The 20,218-nt window shown below is 49.3% G+C and overlaps 1 protein-coding gene across 1 annotated transcript in view; it reads right to left on the bottom strand.

The window, feature by feature from the left end:
• Positions 1-3,721: 3,721 nt before the first annotated feature.
• shank1 (SH3 and multiple ankyrin repeat domains 1) overlaps positions 3,722-20,218 on the bottom strand; it is a gene marked incomplete at both ends in the record, with an annotated part of 45,751 nt that continues 29,254 nt past the window's right edge. The window contains 11 exons of the mRNA XM_080524902.1: positions 3,722-3,806; positions 4,011-4,907; positions 6,057-9,600; positions 10,892-11,006; positions 11,422-11,537; positions 11,844-11,900; positions 12,043-12,069; positions 15,035-15,115; positions 15,407-15,542; positions 15,736-15,860; positions 16,171-16,253. Coding sequence (XP_080381028.1) covers positions 3,722-3,806; positions 4,011-4,907; positions 6,057-9,600; positions 10,892-11,006; positions 11,422-11,537; positions 11,844-11,900; positions 12,043-12,069; positions 15,035-15,115; positions 15,407-15,542; positions 15,736-15,860; positions 16,171-16,253 — 5,266 coding nt within the window. The remainder of the gene's footprint in view (positions 3,807-4,010; positions 4,908-6,056; positions 9,601-10,891; positions 11,007-11,421; positions 11,538-11,843; positions 11,901-12,042; positions 12,070-15,034; positions 15,116-15,406; positions 15,543-15,735; positions 15,861-16,170; positions 16,254-20,218) is intronic.

Below are 20,218 nucleotides of genomic sequence, written 5' to 3'. Positions count from 1 at the left end.
TATATTCTGTAAGTTACCTTTCATCTGCTCATATTTTTTCTTTTTAAAAGATCTCTTAAATGAAGCAAAAATGCTTTCTATACAGCCAGGCAAATTCCCTGATGTTTCTCTCCTGACAGTGTAATTATATATCTCCCCTCAATCACGTGGAAATTGAGAATAATAATAAATAAAAAAAATCTGCAACTAGTTGCCCCTGTCCCCACATCTACCCATCTCTCAAGTGAAAGTAATGTTGCCATAGCAGCAGCAACAGAGGCATTGCTAATTGCATCTCATTTATCCTATAAATGTGATGAACTCATTGCATAATGCATTGAGGGTACACCAGATGAACAGTAGGTTCTGTCACATGACTGAGCTGTGAGGAGGGACTTTCTGCAGGAGAGACTAGAAGTCATTGATACATGAGTCCAATGCAGATAGATTAGCAGTCATTGATACATTGAATACAATGCTGCAGACTCGGATGGATGTATTAGGGAATGGGACCAGCTGTATAGAAAGCACCTCAGTTAAATAACAAATAAATTGTACCTTTTTCATGATAAACATTATTTGGAAGACAGAGATTCTTTAGAACTTTAGAGTTGTTGTTTTTTTCTTTTTACATCTTAAACCATAATTAGGATGACCATTATTTTCATCGTCCTTATTGCTATATCACGTGCGTGATTGTAATCAAGACTTGACCATCCGTCATCAAAGCACTGAAACATACAGTTCTTCCCCGTTGTAGTAAACTCAGCTCATGTGAACGTACAGTATAGCTTGCGTGTGTAGACCTTTGTGCATAAGGGTAATGATCTGAAGACCCTAGACAAGCATCTTTCTGAAAGGACAATGAGAAAGATAGCTTTATGCAACTGTGCACAGAGGCCCACCAAAGAGGATATGTATATCAGGACTCAAACGTGGTGAGAGGAGGAGGAGGTGGTGGTGTTGTTGTAGCAGGTAGACAGGTCATGGGAGAGCCCTTATATTTGATTTCAGCAACAGTGAGAGTAAAGCAGAAGGAGAAAAAGTATGGGAACGTCCAACTGATAACCTATTTATTATAACTGAAATAGTACTACAAAAACTCCAACAAATCAGGTTGTAAAGGTAGTAAAGAGATTTTTTGACAAAAAAGAATGTTGAAATGAATAGAAGGAAATCATGAAAAAGAAGAAGGAATAGATTTGGATGCATGCGTCACGACCTCAATAGCTATTGTCTCATGGGTATTTCCAGAGAACGGTAGCTTACTTTTTATCAACTGCATAAAGTTAAGTGACACCTTTGTCACTTTTCAGGGTAAGAGTGACAAAGTAATTAAACTTACTTTGCTGCCATACAGTCAAAGATGTACAAGTGAAAAGTAATTAGTTAATCTACTTTCACAGTTTTAAGATGGCAAACGTGTTAGTTTTATGAATATCCCCACAATGCAGGAAGCATATGGAATAGTTGTTGTAGGAAATGTGTACATTTCCCCTGTGTAACAAAATGCAAACAATTTTAACTTAATGCAAAGCATGTATGTTTTTTGCATTTGCATTCAGCTACTTTACACACAGGGCTAGATATTTAAAGCATTTCAAACATCAAACTAAATATATATACATGTATGTATTCTGTATTTTTGAAAGTAAGAATATAGTGCTATTATATATAAGATAAGTATATTCCAATTTCTCAGACAAGACAATGGTCTCTTGTGTTCATAACTTGTATAAAATGTTTACATATTGATATAATATTGTATCTGTATATGATTATCTGGACTAAAAGCCTCCAGGCTAAATGATGTAAATACATTGACTAAATGTAAAAGAGCGCCATCTCAACAATCACCAACAGAACGGGGAACTGCAGCTCTTAGTAACAGGTGCAATAATAACAGCAAGGACGATGATAGTAATGACAACAGTAACAATAATTCTCTTCATATCAATAGCAGTATTCCAGACCCTTTTAAAGTTTAAAAATTGTTGTAAGAACAATCATAGTATTAAAACGGATGTAAGCGTATCTCTCCAATCCCATTGGTTTGGGTGTTAGTTCCTCGTGTCCTCATATGGTTCCGTAGAAAGAGTGCCATTTTTGGAAGGAGTGGGGGGATTGGGTGGGAAAGAGGAAGATTAGGCAGTTTTTTACTCTTTCCCTCCCCTCTCCTTTTCTGTCTCTCCCCTGGACAGAGAACTCTAGAACGGTTGTATAGCAATTGCTTCGATGCTTCGGAAGTCTTTTGTATATAAATGGAGTCAACCTTCAACTTTGATTTCCCTTGATTTTCACATTCCCTCGACCTCTGAAAGCGCAGTCTCTTGTATGAGTTACATCTTGGATCCAAACATATATATTTAAGGTGTCCCATTGATTCTAACATAAACACAGAAAAGTGTGTGTGTGTGTGTGTGTGTGTGTGTGTGTGTGTGTGCGTGCGTGTGTGTGTGTGTGTGTGTACATGAATGTTTGCCTGTGAGTGAGTGTGCATGTATCGTGTTATCATTTGTGTGCGTGTGTGCACGTGCGTGCATGCCTGTAGAATTATGTCAGTATGTTTATTTCTATGGTGTCGGTCTGGGCACTTGTTTTTGCTACAGATTTGTAATACAGTGACCAGTCTGTATATATGCCATTATAAGACTTAAGATGATAAAGAAGCTATAGAGAAATACAACCTAATCAATAGGACCTTCAGTGAGCACAAAGCCCTCCCACTGGTGAGGTAAAAACAGACAAACCAATCACACTCAGTCATACAGGCAAGCCCGACACAATCACTACTAGATCCACGCATCCAGCTCATTCCAAACTGGGACCAGCAGTAACAGGTAGTGTCCTACCCGCACTGATCCATATGAGAGTCTCTCCCAGTATCACTGCACCATTCAGGCTATTAATGTAGAAGCGTGCCAAATGGTGAATCATCCTACATGTCCCAAACAGACACATTATTACCCCCACTATCCAAGCTACATCAGTCCGGTTCATCAGAATAAATGGCTCCAACAGAGACATTTATGCAGACAAAGCACTCTTCCAGTTATATCCACTCATACAGGTTTTTGTTGATTCGCACTCTACAAACTGCAGGGGGTGGAGGGGGGTGGGGGGGTGGTCTCTCCTAAACCTGAACATAGATCGGAATAGCCAGTAGAGGGGCCAATAACGCTCAAACAAGATGGCTACTTAACTCAAGGTCAGAGAGGAGGAGAAAGTGTTGAAGAGGGCACGCCCTCTCATTCCCCAACAACAACAACAACAACAACACTAAAAACTGCTCAGAAAAAGAAAGAAAGAAAAAGAGAAAGAAAAAAGAAGCTAAACAACTTGATTGTTTCTCCTGTTTGTTTGTTTTGGCTCAGTTTCTTTTTAAAATCGCATATTCATATCTGACTCATTGCCCCAGACGCATATATCTGTCATTACAGTCTCATAGTGTGTGTTGTGTGTTTGTGGCGACAAGCAGTTAGTGTTTTGCATGTCAGTGTTTGCGTGCACGTGAGAGTGTGTGTGCACATGAGAGTGCCATCAGCACTTGGGAGTACCAGGCGGTGTTTGTGTGGATCGTCAACCCTTTCTCCATCCCTCTGGTGATTTGCCCCCCCCACCCCCTCTGTAAAATCTGGTCCTCTTCATTTGTTGTGTGAATCCACCATGGATAGCAGCAGTTGTGTCTTCCTCCCTCATTGACTCCATCACCCCCCCCCCCCCTCCCCCTTTTCTTGCCTCCTCAGCTCCGACTCCCGTCATCCCGTCTTCTGTCGAGTCGTCCATCTCGAGGTGAGAGAGCGGAGATGGGGAAAGGGCTGGTAAGCCTTAGGGATGAATAGAGAGGATTATATGATATACCCGACGTTATGTGTGTTCCTGAGTAAGCCATTCTGGAATGCTTTAGCTAGAGATCAGATGATTCAGTTTCATACTTTACATACAGGAGTTTGAGCTTGAAAGCTTTGATGATCACAATACTAATCTCTCATTCATCTCTCTCTCTCTCTCCCTCTCTCTCTGCCTCCTACCTGTCCATCACTCTCTTCAGAGCTCTGTCGATGTTCATGCGGTGTCCCACGCGCGTCACCCCCAGATCCAGATAGTCCTCCTTGGTGAGGGAGGGCAGGTGCGTGCCATCAATCTCGTTGTCCAGGAAACGTTCCCTATGCTCCGCCAGGTTCAGGTAACCCAGCCAATCAGCCACGTCGTACTTGGTCCAGTAGGGCAATGGCTTGGAGGCAAAGGGCTTGGAGGGGGACGGGGGCGGGAGATGGGGGTAACTCAGGCAGGTTGGAGGAGGGAGAGGGTGCATGGGAGGGGAGCCGGTCCCAGACAGGAAGTGGGTAGGGGAAAGAGAGCGAGACACCAACAAAGAGGAGTTGGGAGGAGGAGGGGCGCCAGAGGGGGCAAAGAGAGGAGGGGAGGGGGAGAAGTAGGGGTCCCCCAGGGGGTTGGCGGGTGAGGGAGGTGTGATGGAGCCACGTAGCTCGTAGAGGCTGCTGTAGAGCGGTGAGGTGGGGAGGAGGGGGAGGGACGAGGGGCGTGGCGGGCCCAGCTTGGGCCTTTCAGAGGGGGAGATGAGGGGGCTGGGGGCTCGCCTGCGCTGGAGGTGGTGAGACTCAGCTTTCCTGGACTCTCGGCTGGGGATGAACTGGAACTCCAGGGCTTTGGTGCGATAGACAGGCCTGTGTTTGGGTGAGGTGGGGTAAGGGGAGTATGAGGTGGGGGACATTGGGGAGTGGGCGCGGGGAGGGGGCTGTATAGCTGGAGGAGGCGGCTGAGGGGATGGGGAGCGTGTCCAAACGGGGTACTGGGAGGCAGGGGTGGGGGACGGGGAGAGGGCTGGCTGGGAGTGGTGGACAGGGGAGGGTGACTGGGAGCGAGCTGAGGGGGGACTCAGGGCTGAGGTGGAGTCCTCTGAAAACCTTTGGATGGAAAAGTAACAGTTATGAGAAAGGAGGGAGGGAGCAAGAAAGAGAGAGGGAGAGACATTGATACATGCACAATGAGGCGGCTATTCATAAAGCATAAACACCACCCTAGACCAGCTGTTGCTGAGAGGTGATAGATAGATAGGTTAACATGATAGATAAAAAACTGAGAGGTAACCATTTCATGCTCAGGTTACTGAGGGAGAAATAAATCAAGGCTCTTTTAGATGTGCCGAGCAGAGATTAACCTGCTTCCCTTTGCTTTCTGACTGTCGAAGGAAACAGGCAGTAAATATAAGATGGCGTCAACGTTTTATGATTGGTCTGACTGTGTAGTGAGACGGAGGAGAGAGAGAGAGTGCAATTACCTGTTTCTGTAAGGAGAAAGATATAAAGTAAGCAGACGGAGACAAAAGCAAGGGACATAAAAGAGTGGCAGTTTACACAGTAAAGACAGTCCACAAACAGTATACACACACATACAGTACAAGGTAAGTACACGGAACGACCTTCAAAAAAACTAAAATTAGATTATCTCGGTCAGTTTAAAACCGTAATAAAGGATCTGTCATCGATGGAATGTACATGTTTTAATTGATTACATTGTGTACATTGACTTTGTAATTGATATGTAGTTAATTAACAGTGTTATGTTTGCAATTTTCACTGTTTTATGTTTGTAATCAGGGCTCCTCCGCAAACAGGTTCTTGGTCTTAGTAGGACCCCCTGCCCAAATAAAAGTTTAATAATAAAAAATATATATATACTGTAGACTGCTATTCTTGGATGACTTTAACGTCTATTACAAAATGGTACACAACACATAGAAATGTGACGCAGCCATCTATTCACACAGACACACACACACGCACGCATGCACACGCACACACACACACACACACACACACACACACACACACACACTATATGTAGTGCAGATGTTTACCTACCGACACAAACTAAGCAACAATCCATGCCAATCCAGTCCACTGTATACGTACGTGTGGAAATATACAATATATTGTACTGTACATATTTTATACACACACACACATATATATATATATATATATATATATATATATATATATATATATATATATATATATAAATACATAGTCACACACAGTCTGAAGGTGTACCTGTGTCTGCTCAGAGATCGCTGGCTTCCCCAGTTCTCCACGCCTTTGCCTCTCTCCTGCAGTTTGTTACTGAGCTCGTTGATGATGCTGGCCTTCATACTGGACACGGGAGGGTACAGCTTCCTCCCCTCCAGATAGGCTTGACCCCTGACCTCGCCCGCTGTCTGCCCGTCTCCCCACAGGGGTTTCATCTCAGGGGTACGGGGCCGGTCAAAGTATGGCGAGTTGGGACGCCCCAAATTCTCTCGCGAGTCTCTCACCCCATAGCCGTCCCTCCCCCTGTCATCCTCCTCCCTTCCCTCGTCCTCCTCCTCTTCCTCCTCCTCCCTACGTCTCTGAGAGTGGAAGGAGGGCGGGGCCGTGCTGGTCTGCCTGCGTAGCTCCGCTGCCCGGCCCCCCTCCCTGTACCTCTGGGATTTGGGGTAAGTGGAGGCGGCCGCCGCGGCGTTGTGCATCTCGAACGTCTGTCCGTCCAGGTAGCTCATGTAGGACTCTAGGAGATCTGCCCCTCCTGCCCTGTCTCCCTCCGCCTCCCCGCCTCCCCCTCCCCCGCTCCCTCTCTCTAGCCTCTCTCCTCGGACTCCGACTCCGCTCAGAGCCAGGATGCTGTCTAGGTGGTGGTCACTGCTGCTGCGACTGTCCAGCTCCTCGATCCCAGAGTCCACCACCGTCTCCTGGGACTCTCCCGTCTTGGCGGCGGGGGGAGGGTGGTGCTCCCCTATTCTGCGGCTGGACATGGCGTGTGTTCGGTCCTGGTAAATCTGGGCGGTGGTCCGAGTGGCGGTGGCAGCGGTGGTGGTGGTGATGGCACAGCCAGCGGTCATGGTCGGCGTGGCAGAGCCCCTGAGGAGGGCGGAAGTGGCGGAGGTGGAGGAGGGGGCGACGGGCCCGCGGTAGGCTGGAGGGGGCGCTGTGGAGTGAGGGGGAGGGGTGGGGGAGGAACGCCCAGGTGTGTGTGTGCTGTTGTAGAGGTGGTGTGGGTGGGACATGGGGAAGGGTCTGTGGAATGAGGTAGGTGGGGGTGGGGGGGAGATCGTGGGTGGAGGAGGGGGTCCTGTGGAGGGCTGGAGGTTGGAGGGTGAGGACGAGGGCATGGGGTTGGGAGATGTCTGTGAGGGGGAGTGGCCGGACTGGGTCAAGTTGGCTACCTCGCTGTCATAGGACGTGAGGCTGGAGGCGGTGGAGTCCCCTGCCTGGGGGGAAGGGAGGGGTGTGTGGGGGGGGAACCCGCCAATGAAAGGTTCTTTTTGGGGAGGCGGTGGCGGGGGAGGAGGAGGAGGTGGTGGTGGCTGTTGCTGTTGGCGGGAGGCCAGGTTGTTGGAGACCATACCCATGCCGTGTTGTCTGTACCCTGACATCCCACCCAGACCCCGGTCAAAGCTGTTGGCAAACTCCAGGGGAGGGGGCAGAGGGTCTGCGAAGACAAACTCATCATCTGCATCAACCGAGGGAGCAGGAGGGGGCAGGACCATTATACCTCCGCTCCCTTGTGAGTGCGTGGGGGCAGCTGGAGCGGGGGGAGATGGTGGAGTGAGGGACACGACGTAGGCGCCCGCCTCACTCTCCATTCTCAGGAAAGAAGGGCGCCGAGGCTGCTGGGAAGCAGCCTGGGGTGGCTGGTGGGTAGGGGGTGGCGCCTGCTCTGGCTTCCTCCCATAAGCCTCTCTGTCCCTGTCTCTCGATCTCTCCCTTTCTCTCGATCTCTCCCTTTCTCTTGACCTCTCCCTCTCTCGCTCTCTCTCCCTCTCCTTGAAGGTGGGTTGGTAGTGCTGTGGCTGGTAGTGATGCGTGTGGACCGTCTTGTCCTCGGAGAAGCGTACCCTCAGCCCCTCTCTGGCCCCGCCTCCCTCCCTCTCCCGCTCCCCTCCGCTCCCCTCCTCCCCCCAGCCGCCGCCCCCCGCCCCCCTGAGGATCCTGGGGGAAGGCGGACGGCCCGCGGTGGGGGTGGTGGCGGCCAGTGAGGAGGACGTGACCAGGTAGGAGGAGCCTGAGGACTGGGCGGCGGAGGACGGCGGCGGAGGCGCGGCAGCTGAGGAAGGGAACGCCCCCGCGGTGGTCATCTGGCGGCCAAAGTGGTGCTCCGGCCCTCTCTCCCTCCTCATCCTGCCGTCGTCCTTCAGGGCGCGCTCCCTGGCGGCCAGGGCCAGGCCCAGAGGGGACGACGGGTCCAGAACCTTCCCCGTCAGAGGGTGGATGAAGGTGGTACCGGAGGGGGGCAGCTGCTGCTGCTGCGTCCTGCTCGAGGACCCGTAGAAGTCAGCGGGCACAGACTTGGGCTGGTAGTCTGGAGCCGGGGACGAGTACTCAGGGAGGCCAAAGGCCGGGGGCATACTGCGGGTGTGGTGGATGAACGTGTCACCGGAGAACATGCCCTCGTCGATGGACTTGGAGGGCCGCAGGCGCGGGGAGGGGCCTCCGGGGAGAGCACTGAGCTGCTGCTGAGAGGCCTGAGTCCTTCCTGCCCCTCCTCCTCCTCCCGCTACGCCTACGCCGACACCTCCGATACCTCCTCCCCCGACTCCTAACTCCTCCTCAGCAGACATGAAGATGGTGGAGTTCTTCCTGCGGGCCTCGTGGAAGCGCTCTCTGTCCCGGCGGGCCGCGCCCACGATGGCCGCCCCGAACTGGCTGGTGAACTCCAGGTTCTCCTGGGACCGGAGGGCTGGGACGGAGGGGGGCGGCGGGGCCGGCGTGGACGGGGGCGCAGGGGGTTGAGGGGCGGGGGTGGAGGGAGGGTGGGGTGTTTTAGCTCCGTCCGTCTCTCCTGGAGGCGGGGGCTCCGCCTCCACACTGCTGCCCTGGCTGCTGCGGCCGCTGCTACTGGTGGAGGGGGCCTTCACGATGATGGTGGGGATGGGGAGATTCTTCTCCACAGGGGCCTTGCCCCCCAGCGTGCCCTGGTTGACTCGTAGGTCCTCTACCTTGGACTGCTTCAACAGGGGGCCTTTGCCTCTCCGGCCCCCCTTGGGAACCTCCCGTCCCCCTCCCGCCCCAGCTGTGCTGCGCTCCCCCCGCTGGGGCTGGCTCTGGGTGGTCTGCTGCTGCTGCTGCGGGGTAACCGTGGCAATGCTGGAGGGTGGGACGGCGTTGCTGTAGCCTCTCCTCAGACCTGCAGCCTTGGCCCCTCCCCCTGCCCCTGTCCCTGCTCCAACAGGCTCCCCCTGGTAGCTCCCTTTCCGAGAGGCAGTCCTGCTCTGAGCGGAGTGGGCCGGGGCGTGGGCGTACTGGGGCGAGTGGTCCACCCCGCCTCCCCCCGGGCCGGTGCTGGGCCCCCCAGCCCTCTCCCTGCCCCCATGGGTGAAGTGCACAGACTGGGAGTAGAGCTGGTAGTGGGCGGAGGTGGCGGTAGACTGGGACACGGACACGGAGGGGGGTTGCTGGGAGGACTTGCCCCTCCAGCCCAGGGGCGGGGCGGAGGAAAAGGGGGGGTCTGGCGGGGCGGTGGTGGGGGGCGGAGGGATGTCGTCTGGGCCTGGCACGGAGAGGCTACGGGCAAACTTCACCGTCGGAGGGTGGAGATACTGTCTCTCCTCTTCAGCCGCCCCTGCAGTAAACCACAGAGAGAAACATTGAAATGAAAGGGGGAGAGAGAAGTGTGAGGGATAGGAGTGGAAGAGCAAGACAGAACAGAGCAATCAGATGGGTTAGGGGAAAAGAGAGAGTTTCTGTGTGTGTGTGGGGGGGGGGGGTACAGAGACAATGCTAGGACAAAATAACATGATTTAGGATGAGAGTGTCTGTCAATGTAACTGCCTGCCCATCTACCTGTCAGTCAGCCCACCTTCATTTCACTGGCCTGTAACCCTGTCTGTCCTCTAGCAAAACGGCCAAGCTGTTGAACAGTATCACTCTATGTACTGCTGCTAAGGGTAAAGGTAAAAGGAAAAAAAATACATGGGCTGTGTCTACTTAGCACACTAAACACTTTGGATCACAGTTCAGAATACCGGTAATTTGGGACTAGCTCTCTTTCTGGCATATCCACTCCAGGGGAGGCGGGTGGAGGTAGAAACCGGCAGATGGGCCCATGTGTTTCAAGATTCAAGATTCAAGATTCAAGATTGCTTTATTGTCTGTCACAGAGTGACAGAAATTCTCCTTTGACAGGCTTTGTGCAGTTCATGAATACGGTATCCACATTAAAAACACACACAGGTCACATACATACAATAAAAACAGACAGATATAACAGTGTTTATAAAATGTAGTGCCTATTTAAAAAGTCTAGTCATTTAAAAATGATAGTAAGAAAAACAGTATTATGATTTAAAAATCTAAAATGCTAAAATGTTTGATACCATTCCTCATTCCATTCCATGCATTACAATGAGCCCATCCTCCGAATTCTACCTGTACCAGCCTATTTCACTGTAAAGAACACCAGAGCAGGACCAAGCCAATACCAGTACAACCAGAAACACAACTAAGAGTACAACACACACTGCTATATACTCCACAGGGAAGTCTTTTAACAGCTCTGTGAACCAGAGAAACATTTATATCAAGACAGTATAGCACAGGTAGACTTAAAGTATAAGCACAGCAGTGGAGACTGGTGGAGGTAGACATTGGACGATGCGTTTATTGTAAAGTATTGTGTCAAACACATACAGTATGTGTTGATTACCGTTACTTATTCCATTCCATGCATTACAATGAGCTTGTCCTCCGATTTCTATCTCCGCCAGCTTCCGTTGGTATGAGCACAGGTCACTACTGCACTCTACAGCACTCTAGAGACACACATGGCACTCTACGGACAGACAGGTTTGAACAGTGTAGAGGACAGACAGACAGACAGACAGGTGGACGCAGGGCCAGACAGACAGCCTCACCGATGGACTTCTGTCGCAGCATACCGTGCGGAGGGGCGTGGCCAAACTGGGCGCGGTCATAGCCAAGCCCTGTCCCAGATGACATCATCCCAATCCCTGATTGGTCGTAATTTGGCTACAATGCAAGAGGAGAGTGAAGAGGTGAAGAGAAAACGAAAATCAATTTAGCAAGACAATAACATCATTATTCTATGGACTCTGGCAAGTCAGTGCATACAAATGATTATATAATTAATGGAAAAGAGTATTTAATAATGTGGAAAATAGTTAATATCCAGCAGTACTGTAGTTTAAGCAGTGAAATAAATCAAATTTGTGCAAGCGTTGTCTCAAACTCAATCCATACATGGTACAGTGTAGCAGGGTGTTACTAGAGGAACACTACTGGACAAACTGTTCCTCTCAACCTCATGACAGGTGAATCGCACCAGTGAACACACACACACACACACACACTCACACATTTCACAGGAACCAAACACACACATGTGTGCGCACACACACACAAACACACACAAACACAAACACACCTCATTGCCATAAAAGCCCCGGCCTCTGTCTCTCTTTGACATCTGACTCCGTATCCCTGGCCCCTCATTGGTGCTGATTGTCTGCTGAGCTGCTGCCAGGATCTCATCAAGTTTATCTGAGAAAGAAAGAGAAGGACAGAGAGAGAGACAGAGAAAACAAGAGAGAGACAGAGAAAGACAGAGAGAGAGAGAGAGAGAGAGAGAGAGAAGAGGATGAGCAGAGGACACCAAGATGAAATTGAAGGAGAGGATGAGTGAGAGAGAAAGAGAAAGCGAAAGAGAGGGCGGGGGGAGGTCAAATAAAGCCAACGAACACTCTACCACACATCACATCTAGGTGTTCAGTCTGAGAGCTAAATTGCTTTACACATGAAGAATAAACCCCGGCTATTCCCTTGATACACTGGTATAAACTCTCTTACTCAAAGCCATCTGATAGACTGTCCTCTTCTTCTCTGTAACCTGTGAAGATTCGAATTCTAGAAAGACACACATGAAAAACCTAGTAAGTGACTGAATTATAACTATGCTATAACCGTACCGAAGGAAGCCGAAAAAATAAAATAATATATATATTCGTTTTTTTTTAAAACATCAAACGCAGACTTGTGTTTGTCTCACCTGATTTCTTTTTCCAAGGCGTAGCAGCTGAGAAAATTACAAAATGAGACTTTAGCTTTGGTACAAGTGTTGCTGCAACACCATAATTACAATAGATAATACATTCCTACGACTGTACATCTTAAATATATAAATATGCATATACTGTACACCCACACACAGTACACTTTTAATAGGAAAGTTATGTATATTAAGCATGCACGCACACAGGCACACTCGCAAACAAACCCTTACGTCCTCACACACATAATGCACACACATGCACGCACACAGGATCAGGCACAAGCACAGGCACAAACACACATATACGCAGGGCCGGCCGCTGGCATAAACACTCTATGCGGTTGTTCAGGGCCACAACCGCTAGAGGGGGCCACACTTGCGCCGTCGATTTAGCGCAAAAACTACCACCCATCAATCAAAAACTCCACTACCACACCACCCACCCCACCTCCCCCGTTGACGAAACGTGTGTGTGTGGGGGGGGGGAAGGGACACATTCCAAATCCTGCTTAGGGCCACCAAATATTTAGGGCAGGGCCTGCATATACACACACTAACCCAAGAGTCACACGTTTAGGTAAATGGAGACGTCTCTCACCTCTCTCCACTGTTACCCGTCCACACGGTAGGGAGGTGCAGATAGGGGAGGTCAGAGGAAAGCCAGAGTTAGTGGTTAGAACACTGAACATCACCGTGAGTAGGCCACAGGAGTTAGGTGCTTGTGTGTGTTGTTTCTAGCGGTCTAATTGAGTTTTTTACAGTAATACGATAAGTTAGATAAGACAAGTTGGATATGAAGTTAACTTCCTTAATGGTTTAAGGAACGAGTCTCCACTCTCACTAAGTCATTCAGCTGTAGAGGGAGTATTCATTGAACAGTACTCTCTTTAAGATTAGTTTTTTTTTCTTTCCCCCAAACAAAGACAGCGCTGACATTGTCAAAACCTGTGTATAATCCAACATTTGCTGCTTTGAATACTGCCTGTAAAAACAATGATCAGTTCAGACAGGCGCAAAATAATTTCTGTTTTAATGCCCCTGTTATCTTGCAGCATGACTTCTAGGTGAACTGGGACACTGCACCAAACATAGAGGTGACGGCGGTTTAATAGGGTGTTAAATTAATTCTAAGCATTAGAATAAGCATATGGCAGACGGTGACATGGCTCTATCACACAGGCTGCTGCTGTAACCTTGCTAGAGGAATAATACTTGTGCGAAGGGGAGGTCAAGTTACTGGAAAGAAGGCCTGTGGCAGGATTGACTCTTGGTTTGAAAAATGGTCTTTACTGTTGTTTACTTATTTGCCCCCCAAATAATGGAAGATTAGTCGTGACGTTAGAATTATAAGGTTCTATCTCCATTTTTGTCAAAATTTAGTTTTTTACATAATCTGATCCATTAGGTGTTTATTAATGCCTGTGTGGTGTTATTTTAAAAATGTTTACATTTTTTTGTTAGTTATTCATAAAATACAAAGGTTCCATCTCACAAAACATAATGGAATGTAAAAACGTTGACGCTCAATATCTCTGAACTAGCCTAAACGGAGATAGAACCTTATCATTCTAAGCTCACGTAGTGTCTACAGTGATTTCTCTCATTTCTAAAATAACAACATTTCCGGATTGAGTAGGCTGATCATACATTTGAAATGACTTAAACTTTTGAGATAATTCAATTCAACTTTTGTAAAATGGATTACAATGTATTCATGGTTATATGTGCTACAAATAGGCCTACATACAAGTTAAGAGGTGTTACTTCTATATCTTCTGTTAATCACTGAGATAGCATTATCTCTCTAGACAGTAACAGTACAGTATACACCACTGTCCCTGTATGTGGCATTATAATGATGCGTTAGTTGAATGTACTGTATGTGTAGTGTTATGTAGGTTTGTGGTGTTACCGTACATAGGGGTAGTGAGCACTGGTTTACCGGGGAGAAGGGGGTCAGCGTGTGTTCGTGGGGCGGGGGGGGGGGGTTGAGTTTTCATGCTGCGTGTCAGTCTGGGGGGAGGGGTTGAACCACAGAGAAAGGTGGGGGGTGCAGGGAGTAAAGGGGCACAGCTACTCAAGTCCCTATCCTATGAAGGCTTACTACTACAGGGCATAATAGCCACTGAGTTAAGGACAGGCCCAATGTCCCCACTGGTTGCTCTTGTGAGGGAGCGTGGGGGGTACATGGAGGGCTTCCCGGAAGGGGTTGGACACCACTGGCCTGGGATCAGCTCAGGGAGCCCTGGGAGGATCCCCTCTCACCTCTCATATCGTCCTCTCTCATGCATCATCCTCTGCTCTAGTGAGCATGCTCAGTGGAGACGGCAGCAGCCACCGCCGTCTCTCCCTCCGAGTGACGCCCACCCCCTGCATTGTTACCCTGGCAACACACAAGACACTCAAGACACTGTTCCTGGAGCAGTGGGAGTGGTCTTGGTGGGGGTGTTAGGGTTAGGGCTGGAGGCTGAGGCTGGAGGCTGGGGGGTGCAGGGGGCAAGAGGGGGGAAGTGAGGAGGAGCAGGGGGTGGGTGGGGGCATTTCTTGGGGGGGGGGGTTACCTGTTGTGGGGGTGCTGGAAGTGACAGTGTGGAACCTCTGAAAGAACAGTGAAACGCATTGAGACTCTCATCCATGTCGGTAACCCTGCTAATGCTGCACCCATATCCTCTAGCTCCATTCCCTTCACCTTCTCTTTCTCCCCCTCTCTGTCATTGCTTACCTCTCTCTCATCTCTCTCCCTCCCTCTCTCTCTCTCTCTCTCTCTCTCTCTCTCTCTCTCTCTCTAGCCCTCACTCAACTTTCCTCATCCTTCCAGTTTCTCACGACTTCTCCCTCACGACTCATCACTTCTGTGTCTCTATCTCTCTCTCTTTATTATTCCTCCTTGTTTCCACTCCTTTCTACAGCACATTATTTCTCTCCCGCTCTTCTCCTATTCCTCTGTTGTCCCTCATTCCAAGCACCCTCTTTCTAGCCCATGTCTTACCCATCTCCTCCAGCTCTGAGGTCATGGATTTGGAGCGCAGAGCGATGGCTGGCGCGCTCAGTCTTTTACTCTGCTGGGGAACTATGGAGACAGAGAAACATCATCGTAATCGTTAGCACTAGTATAAGCATTAGCATAAGCAAATAACACCATCATCCTCACCCCCATCACCATCCCCACCACCCACAAAGTCCTCCTCATCATCACCGTCATCATCATCATCATCCCCACCACCCACAAAGTCATCGTCATCACCATCATCATCATTTTCACCATCATCATCTTCATCACCACCATCATCATAATGATTATCATCATCATCATCATCATCATCATCATCATCATTGTTCTTAAACCAGCGTTGTCTCTTACTTTTTTTTCTGGAGCCCTCCTCCATGTCAGGATTGCGGGTTACCATGACAACCTTCACCATGAGGCTGTTTCCTCCTTGTCTGATCATGTTGACCACTTGCCTGTGTCCCACCTTCACCACATTCTGAGCGTTCACCTGAGCGAGAGAGAGAGAGAGAGAGAGAGAGAGAGAGAGAGAGAGAGAGAGAGAGAGAGAGAGAGAGAGAGGAGATAGAAGGGGGGTTAGGTGACTCTTTAGGTGACTCTTTCTTATTTTCTTATTTCTTACATCTTAACAATGTTGTGAGGAATTGGATTACAACTCCCATGATGCACATGCGGTAACAGACCTCAATCAGGAAGTCTCCCATTCTCAGACCAGCCCTCCAGGCCACGCCTCCCTCATCAACTGACTCCAGGTACTGCAGTGCCGGGAAGGCAGGGGTGGGAGTGAACTCCTCTATGGGGGTCTGAGCTGCACACACAGGAGACCAGCACAAGTACATCAGAGGGGTCAGGTAATGCATGTCACACACTCTGTATTAACAAGTGTAATGTCTATATTGATTGAGCCATCTGCAGGGCTATCCAAGAGTGTGGTGTGTGAAGTGTGTGCATGTCCAGAGTGTGTATGTGCCTGTGTGTGTGTGTGTGTGTGTGTGTGTGTGTGTGTGTGGGTGTGTGTGTGTGTGTGTGTGTGTGTGTGTGTGTGTGTGTGGGTGGGTGGGTTGTTGGGTGGGGGGACGGGACAGGACTGTCAGTCAGTGTGTACCACATTCCCTTACCCTTGGCACCTCTCAGCACAAAGCCAAAACCCTCGCTGTCTTTTTTCTGCAGAAGCACTGTCTTCTCCTTGATTATATAGTCACTGTTAGAGAGGAGAGAAAAGAGGGGAGAGAGGGGAATGAGAGTCATCAAGGGAGAGGAAGGAGATAAAGACAGAGGACAGTGAACGAGTATGTGAGAGAGAGAGAGTGGGAGAAGAGAGAGGAGAGGAAGAGAGAGTAGAGAGACCGAGAGAGGGAGGGAAAGAGAGAAGGATGGAGAGGGAGAGGGAGAGGGAGAGGGCGAGGGCGAGAGCAGAAAGAGAGAGGCAGGCGTACACCCCTGCACATTCACACTGCACCAGGAGGGAACCTTAATCCTCAGGGAGGGAGGTGGGAGGGGTCAGGGGCGCTGCTGAAATGAGGGTGGATTTTTAAAGCACATGAATGAATACATTTACTGACTCGCCTCACCCAGCCGACTCCCCCCGAGCTGGGCGGCTTGTACTTCCTGTGTCCTCTCTGAGGTGGTTACCAGGCAGGTACTAACATCCTACACTAGATCAGGGCCTCTCGGATGCAGGGCCGGGCGAGGAGGTAAGATGGCGCTGTTCTGTGCTGTTCTGTACAGTGCTGTTCTGTTCTGTACAGTGCTGTGCTTTGCTGTGCTAAGCTGAGCTGTGCTGAGCTAAGACGTGATGTGCTTTGCTGAGCTGAGCTGTGGAGTACTGTGGAGTACTGTGGGGGGCTGTGGAGTACTGTGGGGGGCTGTGGAGTACTGTGGAGGGCTGTGGGGGGCTGTGGAGTACTGTGGGGGGCTTTGGTGTACTGTGGAGTACTGTGGGGGGCTTTGGTGTACTGTGGAGTACTGTGGAGTACTGTGGGGGGCTGTGGAGTACTGTGGGGGGCTGTGGAGTACTGTGGGGTGCTGCGGGGGGCTGTGCTTAGCTGAGCTGTGTTGTACTGTACTGAACTTTGCTGTGCTGTGCAGTGAAGCCCAGATATGTTCTTCTAGAACCTCACTCCACAATGCTAGATCCTGTATGATGGCAGTGGTTGCCTCAGCAACAGCTAGAACTGGACGTAGGAAATCTGCTGGTCTAATAGAGCGAGGTCTACGATTGTGTGCGATGTACAGTATGCAAAGATGGGTGGTGTAATGGCACAGAATTAGTCATCCAAAGAAGAAAATAAGATTCCTCATATGTGGAGCCAATAAAGACATCAAATGGCAGTTAGGTTATGTTTGTTCGCTTAGCAAAAAATAGCCCCATGAATAAACAGGGTATAATGAGTATGGGAGATAACGATAATTGACAAGTTTCCAGTAGCTATCACCGAACTACAGTACACAGGGAAGCTACCATGGAGGAAGATCACAGAGAAAGTGCATTCGCATGAACAAACACGAGCAACAGCATGTCAGATCTCCCAAATGGTGCTGCCATTGGCCGATATACTGTAGAGAGAGTCAGCCTCTATGAACACTGGCCAATTACATTCGAGCAAAGACTGAATCCCAGCTGACTGCAACTATGTCTGTTTCTGTCCCATATGTCAGGGTGTCCGTTAATGAATCAAAGCCACTCCAGTACTCTCTGTTCGCCCGTACAGCATCCAACTCAGTCAAGTGAACTAGTCATCATGCTGTATGATTCACCCTGGCAATGTTGTTCAGTCACTGAACCAACCAGTCAACTAGTGATTCAGCCAGGTAGTGTGTCATTCAGTCTCTGAACCAACCAGTCATCCAACGATGCAGCCAGTTAGTGTGAATTAGTAGGCCTGCAATAGTGCATCCAGCTAGTGCAGTGCTTCATTCACAGAGGCCCTTCAGTGATGAACCCATTCACTATCCCATTCAGTCAGTCAACCAGCCATTCAATGACTGATGCATGTGGTGCACTAGTGATTCAGTCATTGTGATGTCTGTGTGTGAATGTAACAGTTACAGTGAGTCAGTCAGTCAGTCAGTCAGTCAGTCAGTCAGTCAGAGAAGCCAGCCAGTCAAACAGTAAGTCAGTCAGGTGCTGTATAGATACAGTCTCATAACAAGTTGTACTGTGTGGCGCAAGGAGGTAGTGCCGGCGTCTAATGATCGGCAAGGTCGGCAGATCGGCAGTTCGAACCCTGGCTGGCCACATGTCGAGGTGTCCTTGGGCAAGACACTGAACCCCATTGCTCCCAATAAGCAGGCCAGCGCCTTGCATGGTAGCTTGCCGCGATTGGTGTGTGAATGGGTGTGTGAATGGATGAGTGAGAGGCCATTGTAAAGCGCTTTGGAATAAGGCGCTATAAGTCAGTCCATTTACCATTTATTCCATTTACCCGCTGATAATCCCACTGTACACCAAAATAGTCCCAGCCAGCCAGTCAGTCAGTCAGTCAGTCAGTCAGTCAGTCAACCAGTCAGTCAGTCAGTCAGTCAGTCAGTCAGTCAGTCAACCAGTCAGTCAGTCAACCAGTCAGTCAGGTGCTTTATGGATACAGTGTCTACAGTAACATACTGTACCCACATGCTGATAATCCCACTGTACACCAAAATAGTCCCAGCCCACTCCATCTGTTCCATCTCTCTCTCTCTCTCTCCTATCGCTCCCTATCTTTCTTTCTCTCTTTCTCCTCTCAAATGCCCGCCCCCTCCTCACCTCTCTCACTCTTTTTTTTCTTTGTCTGTGAATAAATCTATGAAGATGCGGAATAAATAATCATACATACATATACACACACATCTGTCTCTGGACTTAATTTCCTTAATTTGGGCCCCACCACTCCCACTCCTCTACCTGTCCCTCTGTGTTAGAATGGCTTGAACAAATCTTTCTACCTCTCTCTTTCTATCTGCACATTCTCTTCTTCCTGCAACATTACTTCATCCCTCATCTCTGTACTCCCCAACCTTCTTCAAATGCTCTTTATGCTTGACTGACTGCTCACACAGACAGACCTAAACATGCCAAACCCCCCTCTTCCTCCTCCTCCTCCTCCTCACCCTCTCCCCTCTATTGACATTGATGTGCTTATCACTAAGATACAGTAGACTCCTCCACATTAAGCCATGAGAACAATACTGTCATCATGGCCATCTTAAGTTATTCCACACCTGAGCATCTGGTTTTCCTCCGGGTTACCAAGACCAATATCGCTCTGGCCTCCAGCCCAGTGACACCTCTGGTCAACTGACACCACTGACATCCACTGTCATCACGGCTGTCGCCAACTGTGTCACTCAATGTTGCTCGGACAACACTACTGTACATAGCCAATGATAACACAACGCAAGCATGTTATGATGCTTCACTAACACAATGCAGCACGGACGAAAACACAACACTTCCTAGTTCAGCGAGCTAGAGCAGGTACTGAACACATGACTAGGCATGGTATGCAGTGCACCTCTGAAACTCACCCTGCGCCCTGGAACTATTGGGCCATTTCAGCCATTTTCATTTCATTTTTACAGTCAGATGAACTTGCTCCCACACACGTGCACACGCACACGCACACGCACGCACGTGTGAGCACGCACGCACGCACGCACGCACGCACGCACGCACGCACGCACGCACGCACACACCAACACAGGTGAAGAAGAGTAACATCAGTGATACCTTTTTTCGGATTTGCCTCCTGTCGCTTTCACCCAATCACAAATGTCTATCACATACTGTATTTACACACACACACACACACACACACACACACACACACACACGCACGCACACACACACACACCGAAACGCACACATGCACACAAGCGTACAAGCATTCTGCAGATCAGAACAGCAGCAATCATCAGTTCTGTCAGTAAAGTGTTGTTACTGACGGCAGACGTTCAGAGACAGTTGCCGAGGGAAGAAGAGAGACACACACACATTCATACATACATGGAGACACACACAGATAGACTGTACTGCTAATGTTCCGGGCTGTGCGTCTCTCTTTCAGCACTATACACACACACACACACACACACACACGCACACACACACCTACACACACACACCTACACCACACGTACACACACACACACACACACACACACACGTACACATAGGCAGGCGCATGC

The sequence above is a fragment of the Nansenia antarctica genome (assembly GCF_963989245.1).
Source record: "Nansenia antarctica genome assembly, chromosome: 2".
Taxonomy (NCBI): domain Eukaryota; kingdom Metazoa; phylum Chordata; class Actinopteri; order Argentiniformes; family Microstomatidae; genus Nansenia; species Nansenia antarctica.
The sequence above is the reverse complement of the archived record's forward strand: the minus strand, read 5'-3'. Positions and strand labels throughout refer to the sequence as shown.